Raw genomic sequence first — 24,559 nt, 5'->3', positions numbered from 1 at the left:
AAACCCAGTTATTGCTCCTAAAGAAGTCAGGACTGTAAACCAAGAACAAGCCATGGCTTGCTTCTGGCTTCATTCAGAATTAAGACTCAATGGGCTCAGTCACCCTGCAAAGCAAGCACCGTGGGTAGGTTGTTTGCTAACTGGAGGGACTTGCTGCAGTTTGTTCTTGCTCTTATTTATTTGCCTATTAAATGTCTACCTGCCCATTAGCCAGAATGACTCTCTTCTCCCCGCTCAGTCCTTCTGGCATGTATCCCAAGCACCCTTGTGGCAGAGCCCATATGGTCTCCCCATTCTGGCTCACTTCAGTTGAGGCCCCCTTTTGGAGCCCGTTCCTCGTTCACCACCATTAAAAGGAAAACCGGTGCTTCAGGACTATGCAAAGAAGGTCATCCTATTAGGTGTTTTATCCCCACCCGCAGGCTTCACGAGTGGGAAAGAGCGCAGGGTCGACCGACCCGCCGGTCTAGCCCTGCCCAGCCCATTCCACTTCCCTGCGGTGTTCCAAAGAGCGAGCGAGCAAGTTGGAAAGGCGGCGAGTGCCCCAAAGCGGGAGGACTGCCTCTCCGGCTTGGTCGTGCAGCCCTGCCACAATTAAGTGTGGAACTGGCACCTGCCAGTCCTCCTGCTTCCGACTCCTGCCCAGCCTTCAGCAGGTGCAGAGAGGGGAATTATGGGCTCCCTCCCCTCACGCCTTGCCGAGCAATTTCCCCTCCATTTACTTCCCAGTGTTTAAGTTTCTGCGAGTCTTCCCGACAATTTAAGCACCACCAATAACACCCCCTTCCAATTTTAAAAAAAACCCAACCCACAGTGAAAAACTGAGAGGACACCAAAGTGCTAGTTCAGTATGTCAGGGTGGGAAGATTGCATTGCCAAGTGGAAACTACATGCTCCCCCGCTCACCCTTTGGTGCCCTCACTTCAGCACTTCTGACAGCTGAAATGTGCGAAGGAATTGGCAAGGCCAGTCTGTGCTCTTCACTAAGTGTGAAAGACAGGAAGAACACCCGGCATCCCCCCGCTGAGTGCTCCCAAAGCACCAAAAATGCATTTTAGAACAGCGCTGAACAAGCGACAGGTCTCTGATGCAGTTTGGGCATCGGTGGACAGGCGGTCGCCGGGAGTGCAGGCGGGAGGGGTGTGAGAAGTGGGAGCCACTTTTACTGCTCTGGCTGGGTGGCGCTCCGGCTGTTCCCCACAAGCCACCACAAAATCACCCCGCTGTGTTCGGATGCTGTGGCAAGGACCCCACAACCAGCCTAAAAGAAGCCCTGACGTGTCAGGGGAACGGCTCGTGCAAAATCAGCCGCACTGTAGAAAGCGTGCTGGCCTTGGTTGACACGACAGCTCAGCCTGGCGGGTGACCCATGGAGGGCTGTTGTGATGTGCAGAGCAGGTCATTATGTTTTGTGGTGCTTACCACCTAGATACATGTATATAAGACTGCACCCAAAGTATTAATGGTTTGCATTGAAGATCAAAGCTGTATTATGGTCATTGATCCACATGAGCACAACTGAAATGCATTGCATTTTTGATTTTTGCAAAACCTCCGTCTGATGGGTTGTTAACTGGATGTTTAATTCCTGTAGTCTCATTCAGGGATTTCCTTAAACAACCCCATTCTGATCTCTGTGTAAAAGGGGCAGCTTGATGCATGTGTAACAGTTGCAGCCTCTCCAACTGCAAAAGGGCGTAAATGTGTAGCAGAAGGAACACCCTGAAATCTTTCTTGTTGCAACACAGAAGGTGAAACATAGATTGCAGCTAATATTAGAGCATGGCTATATTTAGGGAGATTCAGAAGATTTATTACTTCTGAATTTGTGACCACTTTAGTCCCCTGATCTTGATTTATGCACAGAAATAAGCATGTTTTATTTGCTATGAATTAGGTAATTTTATATTATTTTAAAACATATAAGCCTCCTTTTAGGGTAAGTTTTGCAAAGTAGCATTAAAATCAAGCTGCAGATTTGTTGTAAACAAAGTATGTTTTAGAAAGATAAAAACAACTGCAGTAATAAAGACCAGCAGGATATTTCAATATCCAGTTAAACATAACATTGAAATTTTTGAGCTCTCTCGTATATTCTGGAATTCTCATTCTTTAATGCTGTAGATAGTTGTTCATAGAAATCTTTGCACTATTCTTTTTGCATGAGTAAAAGCTGGTGCTAAAAAGCACTTCATTTAGTCCAGAAGTAAGAGAAAATACTTCGTAAGAATTCTGAATGGTGCTACCTGAAATTCCATTTTTTCCACTAGAAAAGTGAAGAAAAAGGATTTTAGGAGACATCCCACCCCACTGAATTTTCCCAGGAGTTTTTCTCCCCATTTTTCCCTGGGCTTTCACCTCTCTGCAGCCCCAAAGAAATGATACATGGTTGTAACTAGACTTGGTTTTCCTGAAAGTAAAGCAGGCTGTGACTCCAGTTGTAACATATCAGGTCTTCACCTCTTATGTTCTTCTCCGATCAAATAGATTTGGCTAGCGGGGGGAGGGGGCTGTTTTGCTGTGTTTTCAAAGCATTACAAAATGACACTGGGTGAATGCACACACCATGAGCAGGGATCCTTTTATCATGTCATCCTAAACAAAAAAAGGAAAACCTCTTTGCCCCCTGCTCTTAGACAGAAGCTGCATGGGAGGCACATATCCGCCACTTTTTAAAAGGAAAAGCTGCTCATTTGGAGCAAAGAATGAGGGTTCTGTGCTTCATCTTATCCCACTGCTTCTTTTCTGCTGCAAAGCTTCTCTGGCACCTGCTTCGCTACCTCATCAGGTTTCCTAGGGTGCGTTTATCTTCATGATTCTGCCAGAGCTTCCGCTGCCAAGGCCTTTGCTGCTCTGCAGGAGAAGCCAGCGTGCGGCTGAAAGCACGAGCTCGGGCCGCTCCCCAGAGGACTGAGGTGCCTTCCAGCCCATCAGGGACTGGAGCCACCCGGCAGCGTCTGGCCAAGTGGCAGGCAGCGGCTGCGCTGCCTTGCTCCGAGACCTTCTCCCGTTGCTATAACAGTGCCGGAGCATCCCATCATGCAGCCGGCCAGATCGATAGCTGTGCTCCCCTCAGGCTCCGGGATTAATGCCGAGCTCGCATTCTGGAGAAAATGTGCCATGCTCAATTTGTTGATCAGCACTCAACAGTGCTGCGGATACCCTAGATTCTAACTTAGAGGAACAACACAGCCCCCCTCACCCTTTTGTGGGGTGGCGTGTGTTAAATATATTTGCAACAGAGTGGAAATAATTGCCATATGGCCGTGTGATTTGCAAGCTGTCCAAGGATGCTAAAATACAATTGGTCTATCAGTTCCATTTGTCGATCCTTAACTGACATTATTCACATTCCCAGCAGTGCTGGTTGCTGGCAATCTAAAAGCCTTGATTGGCCTACCTGTCTTCCCTTATTAGGCTCAATATTTAAATGAAATGGAACAAAGAGCCTCATTCACATTTTCGTTTGAGTCAGAAGAAGGAGAAGTTCTAGATGCTTAGGATAAACTAATTGAGGTGTTGTCACTTAGCGTGTTTTTAGTTGCTGTGAAATGAGAGTCTGAGTTGTGTGTGTGTGATTAATTAAAAAATCTTTACAATCAACAGACAGAGCTAAAAGGCAGCCTATCTCCATTACTAAAGACAAGAATTGTAGCTCAGTGGTGAAGGACTGACCTTGAAAGAAAAGTACCCAGGTTCATTTCCTGGCATTGCCATAAAAGGCTATGATAGACTGTCTGAAGCCCAGGAAAGCCTCTTCCAATCTAAGGCAACTGGTCTGAGCTGGTATTAAGCAGCTTCAAGTGTTTATAAGCATGAGGATTTTCAGGACTTTTTGTGTGCTGATAACAAACTAGGGCAGAAGAAAAATTAAACCAATGTTAGAACTGGCCAATTTGAATGCGAGCTTAAAAATTCAGCCATCATGCTGAATTGCACCCAAGTTGTTTTTATGTGACACCTTTGTTGTGTGCTCATGACTGGAAGTTTTCAGGGCCTTTTCACCGTCCTCCTCCTCCAGGGCCTCTCCCAACTTTGCCAACCTTTTTGCAGACTTTTGAAAAGTGAGGAAAGTGGGATGCTTTCCTAGAAGACTCTGCAATTGGTTACAGAAGTGTAGTGTATTATGATAGTTCTGTTTTATGCCACAGTGCCTCCCTGTGCTATGAAAAGGAATGCCTAGGAAATGATAGGAAGAGTGTCAGGAAGACTATCCCAGTGTGAAGGACGTGCTAATCCTCCCAGAAAATAAACAGAAGGCAGCTCTGGAAAGCGCTGGGTTGTGTGTCTCGGGTAGAGGAGTCCTGAAGTCCATTCTAGTCTAGCAGTATGTCTTCAAATGTTGCAAGCCGAACCTCCCGGCACAGCCTGTTGCGCTTTGCCCCTCCAGCCTTCGTCAGCGGTTGCCCCGCACTGCTGGAACGTGCAAGCTGCCTGCTGCCTCGGTGACGCATGCAACATATTGTCCCTTGAAAATGTGGGTTCCTTGCTGGTGCTTTAGAAAGCCCCACTGCAGGAAGCATTGCCGGCATCTCCACCACGAAGGGGCCACTTCGTTCCTTCTGCAGTGCTTCTTAATGCTTCAGGAGCAAATTTAAGCCTTCGGATGCTGGGGAAGGATTTCTCGTTAGGCCTCCTTGTGGCTGGCTTCTTGGATTCATTCTGCGGCTGTCACCCCTAGTAACTGATGCTCAGGAGAAGGAAGAGAGTGTGGAGAGGAAGTGTCAGAAGCTTCAGATCCAATTATGGCACAACTGTGGGTAGAACACATGGCAGAGTGTCGCGATTTCATATGTTCAAGCTGAGTTACTCCTCCGGTGCGGTTTTCCCTCTCTCCTTGCCCCACTAGCAGGGAGATGTAGATTGCTTGGGAAGCCTTGAGAGTGGTGGATGAATTAGCAAGGCTGGTCTAGGAAAACTACAGGCTGACACAGGCCATTGTTACCTACGATAACAAGCTTAACATTTTCCACAGTGACAACTTTCTGCTGTGGTAGCTAAATGGACCTTCCTTGTTCAAAGAGGGTGTACCTCTGAAGGCCAGAGCTGAGATGTTAGAGCTGGCACAGGTCATGGGAGGATTTTTCAAAAACCAGCAACACACCCTTGCTTTTCCAAAGATCCTTTGCATATAAGAACTGCCTGTATCCATGATTGTCTAAAAGTATAATCTTCTACCATTTTAGACAAGAAAAAAAGGCCCATCCGTCCCAGCATGCTCCAAACAGGTGGGGAAGGTGGGCCTTTTTCTGTCTAAACTTACATAAGAATTGTGCCCTAAACTGTCATCATTAGAGTGGATTTGCAAGCATGTGTGTCAGAGATGGATTGTTTTCTGACTCTTAGAATTTTCTGACTCAGAAAAAAGGACATGCAGTAATTCGGTCTGCCTAAGTTAACTCCAGGGCCCGTCTTCAGGTGGAATGGCCGGCAGTTAAACACTGAAATGCTTGGGCTGCCTCCGGGAGCAGGGATGCGGCAGTGCATTAAAGGGCAGAGGAATCATGCATGTGAGAATTACTGCTGGACAAGAGTTTTCTGCATTATGAAAGATTTTCCCTCTGCAGGTGTTGATCGATGGAACCTGTTTGCTTGAATTAGCACTGAGCATTCTTTGATGGCTGGTGTCTGCTTGTTGCAGTCCACGCCCCTTTCGCTTGGCTGGGAGCTGCAGAGAAACAGTTGAGAAGTCGAAGTGTGATCGGAGAAAGAGAGAGAGATCTGGCATTGCAGCTGGAGGATGGGAGGGACTGGGGATTTGGGGACTGCATGTTTTCTCTGGGTGGGTGCCTGCCTGCTGCCTTTTGCCCAAGCCTGAATGTAAATGAGTAGACCTACTTGTCCCCAAGGGACACTCACCGAGAAAAAGGTTGCCCTAACGCCTCTCATTGGGGCAGCTGGGGGACAAACTGGCTCATATTTAATTGTAGTTAATTAATTGCTGCTCCATCTTACCATCCCTTGTATGGCTTCATATTATTGGAATTGGAATTGCTACTAATACAGTGGTACCTTGGCTCACAAACTTAATCTGTTCCACGACTCTGATCGCGACCCAAATTGATCATTAGCCAAGTCAAATTTCCCCATAAGGTTCAATGCAAATAAGGTTAATCTGTTCTGTAACTATTTTTTTTTAATCACAAAAATGTGAAGCAAAGTGACGAAAAACAACAAAGATCACGGCCATCTCCCACCTCAGTACGACTGCGATTGCACCCGCGTTCCCTGCATGAGCACGAGCGCTATCACGGGCACGATGCGGGGGGGAGACAGACACGATCGCGGGCGTGCTGGGGGGAGATGGGCGCGATCGCGGGTGTGCTTGGGGGGTGGAGACAGGCGCAATCGTGATCGTCACCCGATGCGGAGTTCACGGCCTGAGTGAAAATTTTTCTAAAATTTTTGTTCATGACTCAATTTGGTCATGAACTGAGGCATTTGTGAGCCGAGCTACCACTGCAGTGTATTTTAAAAATATTTAATATATGTCTATTAACTGCTTTGGGATTAATATTAAACTTCTCAATATTATATAATAATATATAAATATTTCAGATAAATGAATTGTTTAAAACAATCACACTACTCTTCTCTTGATAACATATCTGTGTGTTCTTTTGGGCACTGTGCTGTTGTTAACAAAAAGGCAAGGTAAAGGGAAAATCGCAAGAGTTGGGGAAAAATTTTGTAACTTTTTGTGGAAGCAGGACTTTGTTTCCCTAAACTGTAGATTCCAATAATCTTATTCTGGGTTAAGGTAACTCCTGCTCAGTAAAGCTTTGCAGTAAAGAAGCGCTCATTCTGCAGCTCTGGGTAATACTCGGATTTTGCACATGCAGTTTCCATCTGAGATGCAGTCAAGGCATTTCTTCCAAGCATGCAATTGTCCACATTTTGCCTGAATCTTGCCATGCATCCCCTTCAACAGAGCCACCTGGTTAGACACTGGTGTGATGTCATAGGCTAATAATACATTTCTTCTTGAGTCTGAATTATTAACCTTTACTGGTCTCCTTGGAGACATGCACAAACTAATTTTTAGTTACCTAGAAAAATGCAATTTGCCATTAAATTGACTAAAACCTGGGCATGGTGCATTTTCACTTGTACCCTATCAGCGATCTTAAGATCTTTTAACATTGCTGTTGTCTCTCAAAGGAACGGGCAGTGCTGAGAGAAGGTGTTTACCTCTTCCCCACTCCAATGTTTTATGAAGCACATTCACTTGAGAGTCCAGAAGTAATGACAATACACTTATTTCATTTCTGTACTACCCACAAACTGAAGTTCTCTGGTTGGTTTATAGCCATTTCATAAAACAATACAATACAACAAAGCACCATGACACTTTCAAATCACAAAATCTAAAAACAATTTAGCAGCTAAAACAATATAGGGTACCACTGACATAAGTACTCCCCTTGCCTCTGAATGCATTTAGATGCCTCGGCTGTCTTAACCTGGCTCCAGATGGATGACAAAGTTGGTGCCAGAGAGAGCTCTGTGGAAAGATTTTAGGACGCTGTGTTTTATTTTTTATTTTGTTTTTATTTTTTACATTTTGTATTGTTAAACCATCCCGAGACTGCAGTAATGGGACTGTCTACAACCGTTTTAAATAAATAAGTAAAGACAATTCTGTAGTTTGGGGGACACCACTGAGAAACTCCCCCCACCAGGTCACCACCCTCCAAGCTTCCCCCAGTGATGGTACTTGGAGGGAGCCCTGGATGTTTGTTGTGGCGCCTGGGTGGGTGAGAGGTTCTGGGATGTAATGCGGCAATTCCACACACGTGTATATATTGGGGGGGGGCTTGTAAACTGGGGGCAACGTCTGCACAGGAATTCATGAAGACTTTTGAAAATCCTCCCTGTTGGGGGTGGTGTAGTTTGGGGACAAAAATGGGTGTGAGAGGAAACGTTAACATCTCTTTTCCTGAAGTCCCGCGGTTCTGATCCAAAGCAGAGTCACAGATGCTTGCAGGAGAGTAGGTTTCAACTGTTTCTCTGCAGCTCCCAGTTATGTATCGGTCCGCCATGCGTGAGTGGCAAAAGATTTAGTTTGGACCTAACAGGCACAAACCATAACGCCACTGGGTGCCTGTTTATCTGGTGCTTGCCTGTTACTGCCTCTGCATGCAAATCCACAAAGTGGCAGCCTCAGTGAGGTGCTGAAGGCCTCTTCTGGCATCGCCTGGCAGGTCAGTTCAATAGCCTTTATTTATTTATTTAGAATATTTATATGCTGTCCTTTGGCAGAGCCTCAGGACGGCTTACATAAATAAATAAGAAGAATAGAATAAAACATAATACAAATAAATTCCAGATCCACCCTGGCTGCAGATTACAACATATATAGCTAATATTAAAAGTTGTTGAAATATTGTTGAAATAAAAAGGTCCTAGCCTGGCACCAAAAAACAAGTAACGACGGCGCCAGGAGGACCTCTCTGGGGAGCACATTCCACAGACGGGGCACCACCGTAGAGAAGGCCCTCCTCTGGCTACTCACCTTCCTAATGTAGGTCCTCTGCAGCCGATCTCAGGGGGCGGGAGGGCAAAACTTTAACTTGGGAGTGAGAAGATCAGTAAGAGTGGGCACCTTTTTCTGGGTGAAGAGGCTGGGGAGGCGATCCGTTTCTCTGCTGTGGGTAGACATGGGCGTTTGAGCATGTTCCAGGTGTGCACCTCTTGAAGGGCCCTGTTAGTCCAGAAACAACCCTCACTAATTCTGTGCATTCTGGGATTCTCGGGGTCTTTTGTAGTGCAAGTTCCAGTGGCAATGTCTGTGCAGGGATCCATGCACAGGTAAATTAATGGAGAAGGAAGAGCTTGAACACGAGAAGCTTGAACATTGCAGGGATTTCTTAGTGAGTAAAAAGCAAAATGGGAGGGAAAGGTTTCGTATTAGCATCTTAGAATCACCAGAAGTGGCAATGCCTGTAGGAAAAAGAGCTGGCCTCCAAAACTGCAGTTTTTGGTGTCTGGCTGTTTGTACTGTGAGGATTTTTAAAAAGCAAAGTCTCTGTAGTAGCAGTTCTGGGCAGGTCCCAGCACTCCTGGCTGGAAGGTGCTAAAATATCAGATGTTATGGCCCAGAACAAATGCAAGAGAACAGACTCAAGTGGTTAACTTTGGCTTCTTCACGGTCCCGCTGTGGAATCTCCAAGTTCTCATCCTGAACTGTTTTAGCATCGGCCTTGACTTGATCAATATCCTTTGATCAAGGACATAACTGCACGACATCTCCATCTTTCTCAAACTCATGATGCATCCCATTTCTCCTGTCCCTCCCTATTCCAGAGAGCAGCCCATCTTCACCACCAGAGCGCATGTCTTCCAAATTGACCCTGCCACCAAGAAGAACTGGGTTCCTGCGAGCAAGCAGGCTGTAACTGTTTCCTACTTCTATGACAGCACAAGAAACAGCTATCGAATAATCAGTGTGGATGGAGCCAAGGTAGGAGGTCGGCACAGATACCTCTGGCATGCTTGGAGAGCTGATCGGGGAAACTGGTATGAATGGGCCCCAGACCTTTTTTCCTCCCTTTTAATTCATCACTAGATTTGCTCATGTTTCATGAACCTCATAGTGGCTGGGAAGTCAGGCTGGATGTTTGAATGTCGAATGCCTGCGCATCTTTCCTGAGGACACCTGGCAACTAGAAGGCAGCTGAGAGAGCAGCTAAAGGGAGCCGAATGTAGAGCCAGGGTGCGTTTCCCCCTGTGCTATGCTGAAGCTGAGGAGAGATGACTGCCTTTGGGAAAGACCATTAAGGGTCTCATAGAAGCCATTCTGAGATTTCTGTAGGAAGAGTGTGTGGCTCTGGCTTGCAGGAAGCCACTGCTTTTGTGTGCTGCAAAAGTTCCAGTGGTGCCTACATTGGACTCTGTCTGAACACCGGAGTCCGTGGCAGTGGGCACTCAGCGGTGTCCAAGCAGAAACAGTACAGAGGAACATTTTGGAAATGTAGGGTTTTCTCCCTCCCTTCCCCCACAGGAAATAAATTTCTGGGGCATGGAAAGCTGATTCTAGTGGGAGACACTTCTCACTGGTGGCTCTAAGGGCCTGTTTGGGAAGGGAGGGAGGGTTGAGACATGCTGAATGTTGCTGTGAGCTTGGCTGGGCTCTTGGGGAAGCAGGTTTGCGGTTTCTCCCAGACTGGCCAAACTGTGCTTGGTGCAAGCCATCCCGATCCCCAAACACTTCTCAGACTGGCTGCTTGCATGTTGCTCAGCCCCAGTTTGGCAATGCAGCAGCAGGAGTCTGTGTCGCTGGCACGGTTTCCTGGGGCAGGTTTGTTCTCGCACCTGGCGTTCTCCAGGAGCCTTGGGTGACAGTCAGGCCCGGGCAGCACAGCTAGCGCGACTGGTTGTCCACTCCTCTAGAAGGCACCAGACTGGGGAAGGCTCCCCTAGGTGAAGAGGCCCCGACTTGAATTAAGTAGTACTTGGTGGTGTGGGATCTTGCCTCAAAGTCTTTCTGGGGGAGCCTGTATTGGAAAAGAAACGCAAGTAGCTTAGTGTGGAAGGTACTGATCTTGTGAATGTGCATTCAGGAGGTGTGTATGTCGGCATACTTTCTGTTGTGCATTTTAGAAGAGGGGGAGACGTCGCATCTGAATATTTAAATCCTGTCTACATTAGCAGGATTTGGATATTCAGTTTCTCAGTGATATTTTCGCTATCCAGGTGATGCATTTGGCAGGTGAATTCTAGCCATAAGGCAAAGTCAAATAAGTAAAAAGGAAATTAGGTGTACAGAGTAAGTGTCCGCTGTTCCTGAGAAATTAATTTCATTGTCTTCCTCATGAGCACCCTTGCTGCATGGAGGTGGTGCTGAAACTCAGGTCGAGATACCTGAGAAGAAATAGGTCAGCCTTCCTCACCTGGCACTCTCTGCAGGTGTTGGACCACAACTTCCATCATTCCCAGCCAACTCGTCCCCTGTAGTATGTACTGTGCTGCATGCATGGGCGTCTACCTGCAGGAAAGGTAGATCCCAGGCCTTTGAGGGCTGCCTCAAAGGACCACCTTGTCTTGGCTGCAGGTGCAGGTGCACCTTTTTTGCCCCCTCAACCTGGATGTGCTGCTCAGGGCCTCATTAGGGGACGGCAGCTTGTCGTCTTAGTTTTAAAAAAGAATCACTGGCGTTTGGGGCACTGATTTCCATTGGATCGTAGCACACAGGAAGTGGGGCTTTGCCCCCTCTCTCCCCAGCTGGGTTCTGGTACAGAGTTTCACCACCCTCATAAAGTGGGGATGAGGAAGCCCCCCCCCCCCCCCCCGTGACCCTTTCTCTACACCAGGAGCTGCAAGCTGGTTGGGGCGGGGCTGGATGACGAGGGAGGTGCTTGGGCAGGGCTCACCCTGGGATTCCCAGACCACCGGACTGGTCTATGGGGGAATCCAGCCCCTGAACCAAAAGAGGTGGATGCACCTGCCTTGCAGGGAAAACAGGCTGCCGTCCTCAATATTTCCCCGAGAGTGGTTTATGGTACCATGGCTTTGTTTATTGCTACATTTATTTTCTACTCTTTCCCATCTTGCGAGGAACCCGAGGTGGCCGAAATGGTCATCCTCTTCTCCATTTTATCCTCACAACAGCCCTGTGAGGTTGGTTAGCCCGAGTGCCAGGGACTGGCCTGCCATCACCCCCTGAGCTTCATGGTCAAGAGGGGTGAGAACCTGGTTTTCCTGAGGCTCAATCCGGCACGCTCACGGCCACGCCACGCCACGCCGGCTCTGGAGTACACGCTTTGCAAGCCTGCCTCCGTGGCCTCGTGCTGATACGCATTCCACCTTGCCAGTGGAAAAAACAAGGGTATTGTAGGTTAAAAAAAGTGTAAATGGGGAGATTGTGGGGAGGGGGGTGGGGAACCAGGGCATGATGAAAATTATTGCGTGGTGTATGGGGAAAACCATACACCAGGCAGCTCATTAAAACCGACCTACATTATTATACTTTCAGAACAAGGGTGACCTAAAAGAACTGGAAACAGCACAAGCTGTTACTTTCCTATCCCTTTGGGAAAGTCTGAAGGACAGGGCAGGTTAAAGACACTTTCTGTTTCCTTAAATCGTGTTATCTCCCAAAGAAAGCAACAGAAGAGCCAAATCACTGGGCTCCAGCAGATTAACCCCGAAGCATCACAGAGAAGAGAAATTGCCATGTTCTGCTCATATCTAAGTGTGCAATTTATTCAAGATACATGACACAAAGCGAGCACGAGGGTGTCCTTCGCGCTGCCTTTTTACTGACGTGTCCACCCCACCAGCCACGTCAAGGGAGGCAGGCACTGGCTGGATGCTCTCTTTCCTCTGAAGTACCGCCTTGCTCAGCTGTTAGGATCAGCAGGAGACCCCCTCGCGGGCAGCAGCACGCTTCCCAGGACCGCAGGGAAAGGCTTGCTCCCAAGCTCTGGACGTGCTCCCCTTGCAGCTGTGACGGGTCCCGCCTGCTCCGCATTCAGGAAGGGCATCAAGCTACTTCTTTTAGACTTGACTCTATAAGCGATATGTTGGTTGCTGCAAATGTTTACTATGTTCTTATTAGATTATAGCTTTTATTTCACAGCATTTTTCTAAACCACGTTACTATGCCACCTTTTCAGAAAGGTGGTGTGGAAGTACAGTAAAGACACAGACCATGTGCTCTTTCTTCCCACTCACTTGCTGAGCATCACTCTTCAAGGAAGAGTGGGAAGGACCCCGGAAGAGGGAGGACGCAAGGGTCCCCTTCCCTTCCTCCCACTGTGTAAGGGTTTTGCCCTTAAAGATGGCCCAATAATAATTTTAAATAAAATAAGAACTAGAAAATGTGCCACAAGCTGCCGTGTGGGAAGGATCCTTATGAATAAGCAAGTGAGATGTTATTCACCTGTTTTAAGGCCAAAGGGCCGCATTCCATTTTGGAGAGGTTTTCAGGGCTCCATTCCAGGGGTGGAAGAGGCCCCAGGCAAAAGCAGGAACACACACACCAAAGCTGCTGACATCTTTCGCTTTCAGCTCTTCCTGTGGCAGATAAGCCTTGTAGAGGCACGTCCGCCTTTTACAACATGGGAAAAGCTGCACCAGTGCTGGCATCAATGTGCCGGCCCGCCCCTTGCGATCAGAGGCGGAGCTCCTTCTCCGGGAGCCCTCTTTGAAGCAAATCAGGAGCGTAGGTATTCGGAGAAGGGCCTTCTCAGTGGTGGCGCCCCGAGTGTGGAACACGCTCCCCGGGGAGGTTCGCCTGGCACTGTCGCTCTATTCTTTTCGGCATCAGGTAAAGACCTTTTTATCTTCCCAGTGTTTTAATGATTAATTGGTTTTATCCTTGCTTTTATCATTATTGGATGCAGCGTGTTGTTGTTACGGTTTCTTTGCTCTTTGATTTTTTGTTCTTTTTAAGCTGGCCAGAGACTTTTTAGTAATGGGATGGCATATAAACACTTTAAATAAATAAATAAATAAATGACGGAATAAATAAATCCACGAGTCCATCAGTGGTTGGGGGAAAAATGAAGGCAGTGTGGTGATTCTGAGAACCTCAGAGGTTCATCTGGAGCTCCAGGAGGACTGAATTTGGCTTCCTGGACCTGAGGTTCAACAACTCTGCTTTAAGTCTTACTTGTAAGCTGCCTCAGACTGTTCTATCCTAAAAGTTGGGCTATCAGTAATTGTAATGCATAAATTGTGGAGTGTCAAGCAGATTTCCTTGTTCCATCCCAGCTCATCTGTGATTGGCCATAATGGAATGCAAATACCCGCCTCCTGCTTTGGGGCAGCCAGGTGGCACCATGCAAAGATGGAAGAGGAGAGTGGGAGGCACCTGTCGTCTGAGACTCCCCAGGCAAGCCACAGAAGTGGATCAAAAGAGGGATTCTTTCCTCTAATTGTTCATTCGGAATTTCCCCGAAACAAAGAAACAGAAACAAGAAAGCAAGCTTGAAACTAATAAATACTGATATGTACTTCTCCAACTACTTGCATAAATCCATGTGTGTCAGCTATATATAAGCTTCAACAAAAGACAAATCAAATATCCATATATATGCCCCTTTGAGAATGGTGTCCTTACATTACCCGCTCAAGTACTGTGAGCCTTCAGTCCAGTGTGTTAGAGAGGGTGAGCTTTTATCTCTCCGGTGTTGTTGTATTGCTCTTTTAGCTGTCAAAAGTGCATGGAAAATCTGTTTATGTTGGCCAAGCCTTAAATTCCAAGGAATGAGTAGATGATTTAAAAGCAAATGTTCATTAAAACATATCCGAGTGTTCAACGATGTGTGGCTTTGGTCCAAAAAGCAACTCTAGTGTTGCTTTTTCCACATCTCGTCACTTGCGGTAGGAGGCATCCGATTGTGCCGAGGCTGTGCAGGTCAAGTGGTTTGTATGCTGGAAACCCGCAGACAAAGACGTTGGATGCCTCCTGTTGCTCTTGCCACCAGTCATGATTTGTTAGTGACCCCAGTGCTTCCTATGTAGTTGTGATTCAGAATTGCTCCCGAACTGCTGGTCAAGGTGTAGGGAGAGTGGCGGTTCCCAGGGAATTTCTCTAGCATAGCTGCCACCCATCTGGTGCCATCAAGATATGTTGGAACGGCAGCTTCTATCATTCCCCTACCACCATGCTGGGAGTTGTAGCTCAGAACATCTGGAGGGTTCCAAGTTGAGCAAGCGTACAGCTGTGCTAGCGCCTGAACCTGAATCTGCCCCCTTATTTATGCAGTACAGTTTAATCCTGAACTTCTTCCGAGGAGAAAACTGCAGTATATGCAGTCATCAGTTGCAGCATGATCGCTGCTGCTGTGGTCTTCTTGCGATGACCTGGTGAGGTTCCCAGTAGAAATGTCCCTATTCTGAAATGACCTGCATTTGCAGACTGTTTGCGGTGGCAGCCCTTTGTGAGAGGCGGCTGCAGCCATCCAAACAGCTGATTAGGGAATGGCTACTTGAACCCAAGCGGGCCTTGTGCAGGGGTGGTCCTGGCTCCTAAAGCCACGGAGGCGGCAAAAGTGGACCACTGAGTAGCCCCAGATGGGAGGCCCGATCTTCAAGCAGGAGTTCAGTCCCTCTGGAACAACACCAAGTGCTTCATCTGCCCGGGCAACGGTGCAGTCTGGTTTCCACTCAGCAACAACCCAGAGTACAGGTTGAATTCTGGGTTGTTACTGAACCGTGAGATGTCATTGCATGCAAGAAATGAAAAGTGATGCTAGTGCGAATCATGCACAGCGGTGTAACTATAGTTGTTAACAACGGACAGGCCGAAGTTCACAACCCAACAACGAAGCATGTGTTCTCTTCTTGGATTGTTTGTACTTGACAACCCATAGTTGGACCATGGGGCACAGTTCTCTCATAGCAATAACGCACAATGCAGTGACTAGCCATACTCAGTCCATTCTCTGAGTTGTTGTTCCATGCAAACCAGGCACACCTCTGACTTGTCTGGATGGAGTTTCAGTGTTTTGGTATTTATCCAGTCCGTGCCAGTTATGCGTTGTGTAACGCCTTTTGTTCTCTTTGCAATCTATTGTGAACTAATTTGTTCAGATGACCCTGAGTTCTCTTGTTCTGAGAGGATGAACAATCCTTTCCCCCCACTGTGCATAAATACCGTGCCTTCTCTTGGTCGTCATCCTTTCATTTAGAAAATAGGACAAATGCTTCCGCCTGCAAGCTCCTGATCCTTTTGGCTACTGTTTACTGTGCCTTTTCCAGCAATGTGGTGTCCCTTTTAGGGGCAGGACAATCAGAACTCTGCTCCGTTTTCTGCACACTGAAGGTGAACATGGACATAGGCTGGGCTCCCTGTCCCCATCTTTGTATCAGCTCAATTGCTATCCAAGTACAGAAGAAACTCTTTGGAATTTTGTTTTTATATTAGAGTGAGCATCAAACTGTCCCATCCTTTGGCATTGCACTGCGGAGAATCACCTGACTTGCAGCAGCATGAAATACTTCAGCGGATGCCAGCTTGCTAATCACAGCACTAACCACACACCAGTAAATTACTGGGTCTGGTTGCGGCAAGCACAATGAAAGGCTGGGGAGGCGCATTTACGTTTCTGAAGGAGGGCCTAATGGAACTCGCATGGCCTCCAGCGCCAGAAGGGCTTTCTGCCGTGGTGTTTCCGCAGCGGTGTCCTGCAGCTGTGGCGATCCCCGAAGCATTGCTCTCCACTGTTCCTGGCACGCATGGAGTCCGAGGCTCCTGTGACTTCCCAGCATCTGCGTTCACTGAGCTGGACGCACGTGCGTCCTGTGCCTTTGCGGCTGCTGCCACTGCTGCCCCAGGATGTGTGTGTTCACTGCCATTGGGCATTCTGCAGCTTCATAATGGGGCTGGGAGACGTGTGCTTGGCCCTGATTTAGGCCAGGTGAAAGCCTGCCGTGGGCTTTTTGTTTCGCAGTGGATCTCCAAAGTTAGTTCGGAGGAATTCAGAAAATGTACACTACCGTAACAAAGCGACAGCCAAAGTAAGAGTGCCAGTGCAGGCAAGAGGGAGTGGATGTGGATTCTGCTCACCACACGTGACCTGGGCAAGACTCCGAGCTTGCAGGATTGTGAGAACCCTAAGCTGCACCAGCTGGAGCAGGCGCAACATACCGGCACAGGCAAACCTGTGCCAATGCTAAGGAGTGGAGCATGTGTGCTTGAGCTTGGACAACTTCTCAGAGGAGAAGGTTGTCCATGGCTGGCAGGCCTGAGGGCCGCCAGTCCCAGAGGCGGGTGCGCCAGCAGCACTGGGGTCCTGGGCAGCAGGGCAGCCAACATGGCAGCAGGATGCTCAGCCAGATGGACCCAGTGTGCAGCTCCCGGGCTCACAGCCAAGCCCTGCAGAGCCACCTCAGAGCAACCCGCCCCCGGTGTGCCTGCCTCCTCCTGGTGTTATGGCTGAACATGTCATTCAGGACAGAGCAGGGTGAGGAAAGCTTTTTGCTAGGCAGCAGCAGTAGTGGAAATCATCCAGATAACCACTGGTACAAAAGGTAAAGGTTTCCCCATGACATTAAAGTCCAGTCATGCCTGACTCTCGGGGGCGGTGCTCATCTCCGTTTCCTGGCCGAGGGAGCCAGCGTTTGTCCATGGACAGTCTCCGTGGTCATGTGGCCGGCATGGCTAAACACCGAAGGAACGCTGTTACCTGCCCACCAAAGTGGTGCCTTTTTATCTACTTGCATTTGCATGCTTTCGAGCTGCAAGGTTGGCAGGAGCTGGGATGGAGCAACGGGAACTCACCCCGTTATGCAGGTTCGAACCGGCGACCTTTCGATCAACCAGCCCAGCAGCTCAGCAGTTTAAACCACTGAGCCACTGCATCCCTAACCACTGGTAGATAATTATAATTACAATCATGCCGTGGTTGGGAGATGCTTCTCTGGCTTGAAAAAAAGGCGAGGAAGGGGAGTCAGGATAGAGGTGTTTAAAATAATGCCTGGTATGGAGAAGGTGGTGAGGGAGAGGTTTTTCTCCCTATCCTGTAACACTCAAACCTGGGGTCATCCCATGAAGCTGATTGGTGGGAAGTTAAGGACAGAGAAAGGGAAAGACTTCTTCACGCAACATATAATTAAACTGGATTTCACCACCATGGGACGTGGTGATGGCCACCAGTCTGAATGGCTTTAAAAAGGGATTGGACAGGTTTCATGGAGGAGGCAGCCATCTGTGGCTACTAGCTTTGCTGGCCATGGGCTTCCTGCTTCACCAGAGTGGGGCTGGCTGCATACAGCAGTTGCTGAGGAGCTTGGGCAGGGACAGGTCTTGCGCCCATCCTGCTGGAGGGATCCTGTGGACAGCTGGCTTGCCACCCTGTGTTCAGAGCATTGCACTAGATGGACCTGCATGGTTTTTCTTTCGTTGTTGTCACAGCAGCAAGCAAACTTCCTATATGAACAGGCTAGAGTGTATCCAGTGATACCCGCTGACTTTCTGTCCAGGCTTCTCCTCCACCTGGAATAACTAAGAGATTCTGCCTTCACTGCTACCTTTGCCTCCCCCCTAGAAGCATCAAGGGTGGGAATTTTAAGCAGCTTCTGAGGGCCCTCACCGCTGCAGGCATTCGCTGGCAGGAGTCCCTGGACTGGCTCCTCTGCGCAGCCATTGCAACCCTACTTGTTGACCAACCGCTCCTTCTGGCCCAGACATCGGTGGTGGCCAGAGGCAGAAGTGGAAGCAAAGGACGCCACTGGCAGCTTGCGCTCCAACTTGTCCCTGTCAAGCAGCCGCGTGGTGCCCAGGCTGAGAAAGAGGATGAGGAGCGATAACAGCCAGTGGCAGTGGCAGGGAGAGGGCCGGCTCCCTGAGGCTGTTCCTCCTCCCAAGGCCCTCGAAATCCTGGCCCTGGCCCTGTGCTCCCTTCTCCATGGTTTTATCCTGCCAGAGTTTTCAGAACAAACTTGCTGCTGGGGTGGTGAGTGATCTGATCTTCTTTTTTGGGATAAATTTGAAAACCAAAGCAAAACGTAAGCCGTTTGTGCATGCTTCAGTTGGTAGGTTTACATTTATATATGGGTGCAATCTTTTAATTGGATGATGCATGCTAGATTCATCTTAGAAGAAGCATTCTGCCCATGCATTTTAGAAAGCAGAAGTCACTTTTAAGACAATCAGGGACTCACAGGATAGCAGAGTTGGAAGGGGCTTAACCCCCTGCAAGACACCAAGCTGCACCCTTGCTCTCCAATGGCTGTCCCGTTGCCTCCTGAACGGCTCCGGGGTGGGAGAGCCCACCACCTCCCAGGGTCACGGGTTCCATTCCTGTACTGCGCTCACATTCAGGAAGTCCTTCCTGATACCTCGCCAAAACCTGGCTTCCTGCAACCTGAGCCCATCATTCTGTGTTCATGTCATTACCATTGGCTGTTCGTCTAAGCACCTGTGTTCATTTTTTTTTTCAATTAAAAGAACAGCCTTCCTAATTGATAGGGTTGTGGTTTTGGTCGATTGCAGCTTCAGCTCTGTACATCCTTTCAAGGTAGCTTCAGCTGAGAGAGAGAAAGCGGCTGGTTGAAGTCTCCCCCACAGACTGCAAAAAGGGAAAGAAAAAAAATAAGCTTGTGGGTTCTGGGTGGCTTGTCAACCACACTAACAAACCACCCCCAGGGGGGTTGCATGTATCTAGGAGCTACATGATAGCCACCACCCAGCAAAAATCCCTACAAGGAAATCCCCCATAGTGACTTCTTCTTATGCATGACTAGACCTCCCTTTAGAGTCAGATCTAATGAAGCACACAAGTTGAACCAAACAGCGAGAAGTGCTTTGGAGGAGTTTGAGATGCAGGATCTTCTCCTTGTGCAAACCCCAGCAATGAAACACGTTGTACCGTATTTGCTAAGGCGGTCATGTAAGATCAGCCGATCTGTCAGCGAAACCAGGTGCTTGCAATGAAGCAGAAACTTCCTCAGCTTGAAAGGCAACGCAAGATAAAAAAAACTTGTTGCTCTGCTTTAGTGGGTCTTGTGCCAGGGCAGACCAGAGCTATTATCAGGTTAGGAAAATATTACTGGGTCAGTTAAGTCTGCATGACTTTGAGGGTGGTTACGGCAGGGTGCGGGGGAGCAGTTTGTCTACATTCTTTTCAGTAACTCAAGGGGCTTCCATAGGTTATATTTGTTCTGATGCTGTTTAACTTGTATTTAACTGTTTAGCTCCTGTTATATGGCTGATGAACGGCATTTTCTTATCCTGGTATCAGTCCTTCTTTATACTGTTGCAGTACTGTTATCAAGAACATGAAGGTACCCTTAACATTTCCCCCTTCTTGTTAAAAGAAAACCTGTTTCAATACCAGCTACGATATAACAAAGATGTGATCTCTTCCAAAAGTGTCATGCAAAGCAGAATGGCCAGCAGATGCGTTTTAAGTATCTTGGTGCTTAAAATTACCTTAAGCGTCTTGGAGTCATATTCCAGTCTTTATTATCTTGGTCCACTCATACGCTTTTTGCTTAGACCGTGATTCAGCAGGACCAAGACTTGGTTAAACTTCATTGCACAAAAGGTGGCCACGCTTGCTATTCTGCCTTTCAGGTCTTCTGTCCGCAATTCCTGGCACAAATCCTCGTGGGCGTGGATTGTAGCAAGTGTGCGGTGGTTCTGTCAAATTTCTTTTGCATAAAACATTTGGCATGTCCAAATATGTGCCCTCAGCAGCACAGCACAGAAGGCCTGGCTTGAATTTTGATGTTTATTCTTGCAGGATAGTTCTAACTGGTACATACTTAGCATATGAAGAATCTTACAGGAGCAACTGGAAACATTCTTTGAAAAGCCAAAATTGTACTTCTGGTACAAGAATCCTTTATATCCTCCCTTCCCCTTCTCCCCAGGCTACGGCGAGACGAAAGGGTATCATCCTTGTGAGATAAATGTATAGATTATCAATGCTCTACAGCATCTGGGGCTTGCAAGGGTTCTGCAAGGAAGCTGGACTAATTGCTTGAGGTTATTATTTGCCCCAAATCATAGGAAACATTTACAGCAATTTGCTTCAATATTCTCCCCCCAGATATTTTGCGAGGAAGACTGAAGGGCAGGCCCTGTGTTGATAGTATGGTTTCATACGGTAGCGAAGAGCTGGAGGCTGGACTGGGCATGTTACCGTCATGCTATTTCATAGAGACAAAGGACAGGCGGTATTTGGCCTTTGATTGCTTTGTTCCCAGGAAGGTCTGCAGAGCCGTGGAGATGCCATTCTGTGCTGTTAAGCCCACTGCAGTCTTTGTTTTCCAAGCTATAAGATTTGTCAGCAATTCCCATAAAACTGTTGGGAGGTAGTAATGATTTTAATTTAGTCTCAAGTTTGTTTTAGTATTTCAGCAGTGAAAATGTATTCTTAGCATTCTCTTGTATGATTTCCTCTCAGTCCATTGCATCAAATATTGGTGATGTTTTTAACGCTTTCTCCCACCCAGTTCCCCCATTTCCCTCCTTCTGGGGGACACACTGGCTGCCCAGGGGCGCCCTGCACAACGAGTCGCAGGAGGCAGTGCAGCAGGAGAGCGGCAGCGGGCTCAGCCAATCCTCCCTCTGCCCCGATCCCCCACCCTTGCCGCCGCTTTGCCATTGGAGGGTCAGCATGCCTGCATGATGCTGTTGCAGCCCGTGTCCTCAGCTGCCCAACGGCCACAGCTCTGGCAGCCGAGGGATCCGTGTCATTTGCAGCCTGGGCCTGTGTCACGAGGGGTGCAGCACTGCAGCCAGGAGGATCAGCCTGCCAAGGGAGGCTGCAAGAACTGTCGGCCAAAAGGAGGAAAGAAATGATGCTTGCCCATTAGTATCCATGTTGATAGGTGGGCATCCGCTTGGGTGTTTAGTTAACTCCCCAGTTAATGAAAGCTATTGTACCAGGTGAACTAGAAGCAAGCATGACCATTTGCAAGCCTACCTTAGAGTTAACTTGAAATTTTGTATATCTGAACTGGTTTCTGCCAGGTAATGGGGAATTTCCACCCATGCATAATATCTAGATACCCCCAGCAATTCCCCCAGTGCAGCCACTGCACTAAGGCTTGGGGACTGTGCACAGACACGATGGGCACCTATCCGCAATCTCCTGAGAATCGATAGCATCCTTACCCAAATAGTTTATCTTTTAGCAGACAATGGCTCTGTTCATCCAATATAGCAGATGGGCAAGTGTTTGGCAATAAGCAAACTTTTCAAGTAGGACTAAACATAAATTCCCACCGAATCAAGGCAGTTGGATGAAAATCCACACACTCTTCTCAAGGCTCCATGAATACAGCTTTATAAGCAGAAGAGGGAACCCCTCCAAAGGAGCAAGCAGCAGCAGCAACACAGTCCGTCCCTACTCCGTCTCCAGCACTGAACAGGCAGTTTCTGCCGAACACTTTATATCTGGGCTCTGCACACATCCATGCTGTGATTATCAGAACACGTGTCCCACAAAGAGTGCCAGACAAGAAGCCTGGGTTTGTAAAGCACCCGAAGCCTTGGCAGTCTCTTTTTAAACTTTGCATAAAGGACGCTTTGCCAGCTTGCACTCCATTCTCAGTAGCAAATCGGGCTTTGCTCTCAATTGCAACTTCCACAGGAAACTTCAATGCAGATTTCAGCATCAGTATCAGCTTTCTTAATCATTTGGAGAATGTCCTCCTGCCTGACACTCTGTCTTCGCATATCCCGCCCCTCACCACACACACAGACCACACTGCTGCTTTGCAGCTTTTCCACTGAGCTCACCAGTTTGGGAATCTCCACCAAACTGTCCTGAAGATTCACAGTCCCCACTGCAAGCAGGGCCCTTAAAGAGCCCTTGTACCTGAAGCATTTTGCACCAGATCCCAAGGGGTATCCTTGGCTTGCATACGAGAATGCTTAGTGATGGGAAACAAGCCTCAGTCGCATTGCAGGAGCTGAAGTGACAAGCCAGGCTTGGGTTGCCCAGTGGCACCCTTCCGGCTCTCTGTTCCTGGTCCCCGTGTCCAGCTGAATTTCTAGGGAGGTCTTGATGGACTGTTACAGCAACAGTGAGAGTCCTGTGGTACCTTTTAAGTATGCCGCATATGCCACTATCAATTGCTTTGCTCTTACGCTGCTGAAGGGCTCTTAGGGGATAAAAATCCCCGTTTGCGCTCTGTGCTGATGCAGAGAGAAGCAAAGCTGCGACTGGCAAGAGCAGGCAGGCAGCATAACTTGTTCTCATCATGCTAAAAATACACCTGTTAGATTATAATGGTATTAACTGAAAATTAGGCTATGGAATTACTTGATGATACGATTTTTAGTAGCTTTGAGGAGCAAATAAGGGGGAATAATCATTGGTTCATATACAAGCATTGCATGCCAGGGCTTGCGTTCCTGTTTTTAAAATTGATTTGCCTTCTTCCTGTATCTGCCATCTGCCCAGGTGGCTGGCTGCTGATCTCAGCAAGGTTCACTCGTCTCTCCAACACTCCAGGGAGAAGTGCAGCTTCTCCAGCCACAGTGCTATAGCAACAACAGAGGTTTCAACCGCTAACCTCCCTAACGCTGAATGGCCAGGTGCTCACTGTGCTGCCCACCCAGTGATGATGCTCAGTGGTATTGTAGGTGGCCAAAGAAGGTAGATTGTTTTGCTGTCTTTAGGTACTTGTGGCCTCCTTGATGTAGAAGCATATTCCCCATCCACTCGAATAGCCATCATAAAGCGGATGCCATGTAATTCATATCTTTTGCAGAGAGCTATCTCCCAAGACGTAAGTAAACTATATCCTTGCTAAATCCTATTGGTCTTCTCCAACCTTCAGTCCTCCAAATGTGTCTGACTACAACTCCCAAGACTCCTAGTAAGCCATGATGACAGAAGGATGCTGGGAGTTGTAGTTTGGATGCCGTAAAATCCGTTCCACACATGTTTTGCAGATCATTTGGTGCCCTTTGTTCATGGCTGGAATTGGATTTTGCAAAAATCCACTTGTATGCATTTACATAAGTTTATAGTGGTACAAATTTGCACTTCCAAAAATACACAGATCCCCCAAAATATGCAAATCTGTGAAATTCATATTTTAACACTAGTCTATGGGGGACTGTGCTTTTTGTTTGTTTTATATAGTTGTTTAAAGCTAAATGTGGAAGCTAAAATTATGTAGTTTTTAAAAAATTGGTCAACTGGTCTGTGTGATTTAGGAAAAGTTGGCGCACTGCAGAATCCTCAGGTCAGATTCCTAGAAATTCTAACTCATTGGAGTCCATTGCGGATTTCTCTGAACCCCTAGTTGTAATCCTGTAGGACACTCGGCTGGGGAAGGCTGAATCTCAGAAGTTTTCAGTACTTTTCCTTCTTTTTTAAGCTTAAACAATTTAAGAGAAATACATACTATTTTCCTAACTTTTGTACAATAATTCCAATAAAAATGTCTGTATGCAAAATTTAAATTGAATTACATTTACTTATATTTGAAAAATATTTCAGGTCATATACTTGTGTTTTGGGATGAAACAGCATGCCTTTTTATCTCCATTTATTGTTTTACTTGTATTTCGAAAGCAAGCTACATTAGATAACTCTCTAGTGGTTTTTCTGGTACAAACTGAACATTTTTGATGCAAATAACCCAATGAAAATTAGCCACATTTACATAGATAAAATCTAGTCTACTTTTTTTCCCTGAAAGCCCATGTAATTGCCCATTGACCATGATGGCTGGGGAGGATGGGAGCTGCAGTCTGACACACCTGAAAGGCACCAGGTTGAGGAAGACTGAGCTTAGTTTAGAGAATTATTATTACATTGATTTCTCTATTGCCCAATAATCGAAGCTGTTTGGGTGGTTCACAATAGTTCAGAAAACACAATGCACAAATACAATAAAAACAACACAGGCATCCCTCCAATATACAAACACTTTAAAAGCAACTTAATAACTAGAATAAATGCAGTACAAACTAAATATGCAAAAAAGGCAGTGGGCACAAAGGCCCCATCCTGTCATTAAATACCTGCAGACCCCTGGAGAAATGAGCATGTCAGTAAACAAACACAGAAGGAAGACTTGGGAAAGTTGAAGGAGAAACTGATACAGTCTAATTGCAATTAAGCAAAAACTTGAAACACTA

General features: G+C 47.4%; 1 protein-coding gene across 2 annotated transcripts in view; it reads left to right on the top strand.

The window, feature by feature from the left end:
• The window catches only part of HOMER2 (homer scaffold protein 2), an 85,184-nt gene that overhangs the window by 18,524 nt on the left and 42,101 nt on the right, over nucleotides 1-24,559 (top strand). Inside the window, exon 2 of one of the 2 annotated variants that reach the window (XM_044438844.1) lies at nucleotides 9,307-9,463. The exons of the other annotated variant lie outside the window; for it this stretch is intronic. Within the exon in view, the coding sequence (XP_044294779.1) occupies nucleotides 9,307-9,463 (157 nt within the window). The remainder of the gene's footprint in view (nucleotides 1-9,306; nucleotides 9,464-24,559) is intronic. 2 annotated transcript variants of the gene reach the window in all.

This window comes from Varanus komodoensis, unplaced genomic scaffold, assembly GCF_004798865.1.
Source record: "Varanus komodoensis strain SLA01 unplaced genomic scaffold, ASM479886v1 scaffold33, whole genome shotgun sequence".
NCBI classification, from domain to species: domain Eukaryota; kingdom Metazoa; phylum Chordata; class Lepidosauria; order Squamata; family Varanidae; genus Varanus; species Varanus komodoensis.
The sequence above is the reverse complement of the archived record's forward strand: the minus strand, read 5'-3'. Positions and strand labels throughout refer to the sequence as shown.